Below are 7,182 nucleotides of genomic sequence, written 5' to 3'. Positions count from 1 at the left end.
AGGTTCTTGCTTGCTTGATTGCATACAGCAGCTTTTGGCGACCTGAACAGTAGTAGCTAGCTGCTGGTTGGCTACGAAATTTGGCCCTTGATTAGCATTTAGCTTCTGACCTGAACTTGTACTAGTTAATTAGCCTATTGTAATGGATTCAGTGAACATGTGGAAGATGAAATAATTTGCAGAGTCCCAAGATGCTAGTCCTCCAAAACTTGCAGCAGTAGCACTGTTCTTATCTGATGACTGATTAAACTAGAGGATCACAGTGTCAGCAGTAGTATTTGGCATATCTACCCATCTCAATTATTGTCAGTAGAATGTCTAACCATTCCAATGGATTTGTACTATACTCATATTTTATCAGCGTGCTAGCTCAATGTGGTAGCATTGTTCTATTTGGAATCTGGAGTGACTAGAGTTCTTAATTATCAATGTGGTAGCATTGTAGATTGTAGTACTGCTAGTAGCAGTAGGAGTAAACTAACTACTGCAACTACTAACGTGGTCAGTCATCTAACTGCAGTCAACTGTACAATGAAATTAATCAACCATTGGGATCAGTGACCTTTCACCGTGTATCTGTTTGTGTGCATCCCTGCATTAGCATGAGTGACTAAGGTCAACATGTATGCAGAACATCACATACTTCAGCGAAAGGAAAAAAAAAAAGCAAACGTGCTACTGAGCGGCTGTGCAGTTCATACATGTCTGTTATCAGGGGGGCAGTCTTTGTGCATGGCATGAAAAACTAGGATTATCAGCAGCAGCCTATGAGTTTATACAAGCCTAGCTATGAATGTATACAAGTGATTTTGGGGTCTCTAGATAGGGAAACTTGGTGGAAACTCAAAGTTGTGAACTAGTAATAACTCTTCCTTGTACTTTTGTGGTGCATTGTCAACCTTGCAAGTTTCCAACAACAAATAAGTCAAAGTTATTTTGATTTTTTTTATACTAAATGTAACAACATTCATAGAAAAATGAAAGGTTTAGACAGTAGAGTTGTGTTCATCATCCTGCTAGCCTGCAAGTGCATGCATGGGTACATCTGAGCAAAGTTCAGAAGCGTTATAGACTTATAGTGCAGCTCATACTTCCACAGCATATATCTTGGCCAGCGATATCATTATCAAGACTTGCAATAAACTGCTTACACATAAGCTCTAATCAACTGATCATCAACCCAGACTTCCTCACTAATATATAATTATACGTAACATGTAGGATCAGAATTAACACTGATAAAAAGTTCAGTACAGGTTAATCAATTGCCCTCATCCATTCCGTTCTATCTCGACCTGGCGCCGCACGATTCCGTCCATCAGCATTCTGACGAGACCCGTGGGCGCGAAATGGATTTGATCCTTCTTCTACTGGGAGTAGTTGGAGCTTTGCATCATGGCCTGGGCTAGGTACTGGAGCTCCCCGGCATCCGTCTTGACGCCGCAATGTTGCTGCATCATCGACATGGAGACGTCTCCGCCCATGAGCTCCGGCAGAAGCGCGGCACCGCCGCCGAAGCCGACGCTGTTAGCGTCCTGCTGCCGGAGCATGGCGGCGATGCTGCTGCTGTCCGGCCACTGCTGGTGGTGGCTCATTGGCGAGGTGGTGCTCTGGACGCCGCACGCCAGCTGCGCCTTGGCCTGCATCAGCTGCGCCTGCAGGATCGCCACCTGCAATGCACAAGAAAATCATAAGCATTCGTCCATGGCTGTCGGAAGTGACTAGCTGACTGATCGGAGATGAAGAAGTGACCGGCCAACCTGCTGCTGGAGCGCGAAGATCTGTGCGACGCAGCCGTAGACAGGGTCGCGGAGCCGTGACTGGGCCTCATAGGTGATGGTGACGACGGCCTCACAGCGGTCGGCGGCGGGAAGGTGGGCGAGCAGCTTGGCAGCGTTGCTGGCGCCGAAGACCTTGTGGATGGCGGCGAACCGCGCCGCGCCCTGGTCGGTGCTGAAGTATGGCGCAAAGACACACTCCTGCACGCATCGCCGCCGGAGGAACTTGCAAGCCCCGCACGGCGACCCCGCGCCCGCCGCTCCAGCAACCGCGCCGGCATTAGTACCACCACCACCACACGCGGCCATGGCTAGCGTCCTAGCGAGCTAGAAGACCAAACAAGGATGGTCGAAGAAGAAGAAGGGAAGATGCGTGCTGCTCAACTGAAGCTACTGGCTGAGCGACTGTTACCAGGCGGTGCGAACTGAGGTTGACGGTTGGATATTTATAGAGCCGGCCGGGGTGGCTTGCTCGGTGAAGAAGGATGGTGCAAACGAAATGATCGACATGTAGGGCACTATGTCGGCTGAAAGGGAGCAAACGTGTAAATGCTGTGTTGAATAGAAGGACCCGGCCGTCTTCTTATCTTATCTTAGTAAATTAATCAGATTACCTTAGCTTAAGAAATAAAATATAAAAATAAATGTGCATGGCACTGCTCCATGAGGAACTGAGGATGGCCACCATGTGGTTTTTCTGTAAAATGTTTCATGGCCTTTTGTTTGTTTGTCACACACATTCCGGTATTGGTTGCAAATTAGGAGATGCATCAATCAGTCACTAGTCAAACTTGCATCTGAAAAATTCAGGTGAGTGTGTGCAGTGCGCACGAACGTACCATTGGCCGGGTCACATGGATAAACAAAGCATTTAGCGCCGAACGGCCGCACTTTAGCTTACAGATGGTCGACGACCGCCACTTGCACATATATATCCCCATGGATTTATGCGGCGTTGGTGCTTAGCATCTCTCCAGAACATTCACCGGTACATAGATCGATTAAGAAAGTTCCCAGAATGAGAAGTGACCATGTATAGGTATGAGCTTTTTTCTGAGTAGCTATGTACTAGTATAGGAGTTTTTCTTTACCAATGTAGGAGTAGATAGAATCTTATACCCTTTCAAAACTACATATGTCCTTGAAAAATTATTACTAAAACTACTGCAAACAAATGGTCATGTTAAAGAAAGGCAGTGGAATTGCGAGGACAACTGGACAAGGGATGGAAAAGAGCATAACATACGAAGTCTTATCGTTTTCGGCAGCATTTTGCTTCCAGTCGTGCTCTATGCCTCTATTTCCTCTCGCACGCATGCTCGTTTTGGCTTTTGCACTGGGTTTCAGACTCTCAGGTCGACCGGCCGTCTCGTTTTCTGCTCTCTTCCTTCCCCTGGTCATCTTCCCTGAGACCGAGACGCTCGACGACTCAGAATACATTCATTATCTCGCCAGCAACTGACAAACAAACCCAAAGCGCATTCACACGTTCGCACCAAGGTTGCACGCACGTACGAGCGCCCAGGAAATCTGTGGCAATGAGATCACGCAGATCACATCATGAATTCACAAGCTTGAACGCACAAACGTTCCGCCCATGAAATCTGTGGCAATGAGATCACAGGAATGGGGATCACACACCTCATATCAATGAAAACGAATATCAAAGTATAAACCGCACGCTCGGCGTTGCATCTTCTTCATCAGTCACACAAGTCCACCCGTGCGCAACAGTTCAGGTGAACACCCATCGTCGCGGAAAATCAGATCCCACTGGTTTACACTGCACCGCCTTCAGATGGCTACACCAGGGGAGCAGCGGAATCGTTGTTCTTCTTTCGGTCGGCGCAACGCCGCGATCATCAGACGGCACTGACTCGGTGCACTTGGTGGCGGCGGCACGTGGAATTCTTTAGCCGAGCCACTGCGTGGCGCGGCGGTCTCCCGCACCGCCAACGGCACGCCGGATGCTGATCTTCTCGTGGGAGTACTTCTCCTGGAGGCGCTCGAAGGCGTTCACGTCCAGCTTCCCGCTCGCCGACTTGCCATGCTTGCGCCGGATCTGCTGCTCCTTGATCGAGTTCCACAGCTTCTCCACCGCCTCCCGCTGTCGACCCGTGAACCGGCCCACGTTGTCGTAGGCATGCTTGCCCAGGATGTCGACGGTGGTCTGCGTCCTGACAAGTCAAAGATAATTTACAGCCACAAACAAGCAAGCAAACCGTAGTACATGGACGTGGTGCACATGCCAGGGTACTCACCACGGTGTCCTGTACCGCCGAGCGGCAATATCTAGACATTTAAGGAGGGCCTCCCGCCGTGACCTCAGATATCTCTTGGACTCCTCCTCGGCCGCTTTTCTGTTCAGTTCGTCGACCGCCTTCTCTCGAGCCCTCTCGGATTTCTTCGACTTGTGCTCAAGGAGATCATCTAGACCAAATGGATCAGATAATTCTTCTCCTGAGTTGGATGCTCCAGCATCTGTGTTGTTATCATCTGGCAGAGAGCTGATAACAGCAGTTGGCACTGTATCATCTGCTTTATTCTCGGTGGTGCCAGATTGGCTTTCAGCTACCGCAAGTGCTCTTGCTTCATCATTGTCATCGTCCGCTGTTGCTACTGGCAGGGCTGAGATGGCATCTTTGATCTTCCCTACAGCTTTTGAGAACTACAGAGTAAAACACCAGCACATTAGTCAAAGCACAAAGGCCCGTACAACATAACGCATTATGGTAATGACATTTCTTAAGGGACATGGAGGTGGACAGCTATAGCATCCATAGGATAAAGGTATTGTATAATACAACTTTGATACTTTAGTTGAGAATATAAGCAAACATCTGCATTTCACCACAGCACACTTACCACAAAACTGTCATCGGTACTGAGGTCATTAGCCACCACCGCATGAAGCATCCATACATCAAACTGATTTTTCTGCTGTTGGTTGAAACACTGCAGATCAACGAAAAGTTGTAAATACATGCTACAATTGTTTCACCGAGCTGCACAAAAAGGAAGAAAGCTATGACTCTGCCAACTATTGTTGTTCAAATAATAGTAGAAACTTCACCTCTGTTACACCCTGGGCAGCATTAAACAGCACCTGGTAATCTGCACGTACAGCAGGTTCATTACAAGCTCCCAGTGAAGACATTGCAGCCTCCAATACAGCAAAGAAGTACCCAACTGTCGCTGGCTTGACACTTCCAGCCTCAATGAGCTGTAGAGCTAGCTTCGACGCCTTGCTGAATTTCGAAGGATTCCCTATGTGTGAAGTTATCTTCTGCATAGCTTCAATGATTTGCATTTCTGATGCATCGACATGAGTTCTGAAACGAAGGCGCTTCTCGGGAACTGCAAGAAAATATGGATGTTAGAACAGGACGATGTGGCAAGTAAAAGACCACTGTTATTGCTAGCAGAATTTATAGACTACAGAACCTAAGAGAAAGTTTATTTGCAAAAATTAAGGAAAACATGTGGAGAACAGCTGGATGAACCAGAATCTTTAGAAAAATGGAGATAAGAAAATAACCGAGACGCTCAAGGTTTCACTTATTGAGGGTTAAGAGTAATAGTAGCCCAATACATCAGTGCCATCCATAGGGGTTAATGGTCAGAAATGAGATCATATTCCACGAATGCACCCATCACTACATAACCTACTGAGTGACCTTTACTACTCTCATTTTTTTCTAAATTTCTATGTATCTAGGCACTATTTAGTGTCTAGACATGCTGTTTCTGCTCCCGGGAGCACATGCACCTGGTTTTTAAAATTAAATTTCAACATATTATATAATGTCAAAAAAATCCGATAAAAAATGTTACGGATACATGTTGATGTTCTATGTGTTTGCAAAGTCGTTTCACGAAAAATCGATACTTTTTGTGTCATGTGTAAAAAATTTAAAATTTGGTGCTAAATATAAGCTCTTCGCAAGACGTTTTGCTTGTCATTTTTACACAGGACACCAAACCTACCGGTTTCACGCGAAACTTGGCATACACATATGGATTGTTGACATATACGCGTGAAATTTGTGTTCGTATTTTTTGTGATATTTTAAAATGTTTTTCTCTGTAGCAGGAGCATGTGCACCTGAGATCAAAATTGCATTTCCGCTAGATACATCCGAATTTAGAAAAATCTAAGACATCCATAGTGCCTAGATACATACGGAGTACAAATTTAGACAAGTTTGATACATCCTTTTATGGATGAGTGAGTAGATAGGTCTAGCAAACAATACGCAGAAAAATCCAGTGAACAAGGTTCTTACTTGGTACATAGCACAAACTTTACCAGGACGCACTAGTCTTCATTGATTTACTTCAAGAGAGTAGCAAATCTTGGAAGCAAGCTAGGAACATGTTGACTCAAGCTTTAAAAGACATTCAGATTGGGACCATGGCAACCCTTCTAAACCAGGTTCAGAGATGCATATCTATGTAGCAACTGAACTAACCAAGCATCTTTTATATGAAGGCTTGTGGTGCATTCCAGGTTTGCTTATGCTCTGTTATTACCTATGACATACGTCTTGGAAAAAGAAGCTATAGTCACCTGAGTTTCCCATAATACATAGTATCACATATGGTTAAGAGTTACAACTGTTTTTGGTCTTGTTCCGTGACATGGCAACAGGTTGAAGAAATTTACTCAGCTAAGCTGTTCTAGCCTTCTAGGTTCTGCAGTCGCTAGTATGAATGTGGAATTTGCAATTGCTTTGCTCTGACTGAACTCATTCAGTGACATGGGAAAAAGGGAAACCCTAACCCCCACCTAGAAATCCCCTCCTATTACCAAAACTCGCATCTCGATCTCAACACAAAATTAAGCGACAACGCCACGATACTCTGTCCGCGCACCGTTCGAATGGAGACAGCATCCAGCTCTAGTACCGAACAAGAAACAAATCGGCGCTAGAATCTACAGCAACACCAGCAGACTTCATCTAAAGGCCGACTACACGAGCATGGGCATGGGCTCAGGCTTCGAAGCCGAAGCAGCAGCGAGCAAGCAAGCAAGCCATTGGAAAGGAGATGAATCGGCAGAGTAGAGAGCTTACCGCGTCCTTCGGCTGCAACATCGGCGGTGGCGGGGGCGGGGGCGGCCGGTTGGGACGAGGAGGCAGCATCCGAGGAGGGTTTGCTGCGCTTGAGGGAGCTCTTCAGCGCGGACCGCCTCGGGGCCGGGGGCGCTGGAGGAGGCGGAGGCGGCGGCGTGGGGGAGGCCGCACGATCTTCGCCGGCGGCGGTGGCTGGCGGTGGCAAGCCTTCGAAGAGGTCGTCAGACGCCATGGGTTTTTTTTTCTCTCTCTCGTGCTGATCGGCTAATTCTTCTGCTTTGTTCGGGCTGTCAAAGTAAAAAAAAAAAAATTGCAGCGTTTGGGCCCAG

The 7,182-nt window shown here is 46.9% G+C and overlaps 2 protein-coding genes across 2 annotated transcripts; both read right to left on the bottom strand.

The window, feature by feature from the left end:
- Positions 1-1,107: 1,107 nt before the first annotated feature.
- LOC127309165 (LOB domain-containing protein 16) lies at positions 1,108-2,179 on the bottom strand. The gene is made up of 2 exons (XM_051340125.2): positions 1,761-2,179; positions 1,108-1,670 (listed from the first exon to the last, which is right to left on the bottom strand). Exons 1-2 carry the CDS (start codon positions 2,085-2,087, stop codon positions 1,368-1,370), a joined length of 630 nt encoding a protein of 209 aa, XP_051196085.1. The 5' UTR covers positions 2,088-2,179; the 3' UTR covers positions 1,108-1,367.
- A 1,226-nt stretch (positions 2,180-3,405) lies between these two features.
- Positions 3,406-7,103, bottom strand: LOC127305305 (uncharacterized). The gene is made up of 5 exons (XM_051335712.1): positions 6,854-7,103; positions 4,852-5,135; positions 4,644-4,733; positions 4,040-4,446; positions 3,406-3,955 (listed from the first exon to the last, which is right to left on the bottom strand). The coding sequence occupies exons 1-5, from the start codon at positions 7,083-7,085 to the stop codon at positions 3,691-3,693; spliced, it is 1,278 nt and encodes a 425-aa protein (XP_051191672.1). The 5' UTR covers positions 7,086-7,103; the 3' UTR covers positions 3,406-3,690.
- Between the last annotated feature and the right edge of the window lie 79 nt (positions 7,104-7,182).

Source organism: Lolium perenne, chromosome 6 (assembly GCF_019359855.2).
Source record: "Lolium perenne isolate Kyuss_39 chromosome 6, Kyuss_2.0, whole genome shotgun sequence".
Taxonomy (NCBI): Eukaryota; Viridiplantae; Streptophyta; class Magnoliopsida; order Poales; family Poaceae; genus Lolium; species Lolium perenne.
This window is presented reverse-complemented; position numbering and strand designations above follow the sequence as displayed.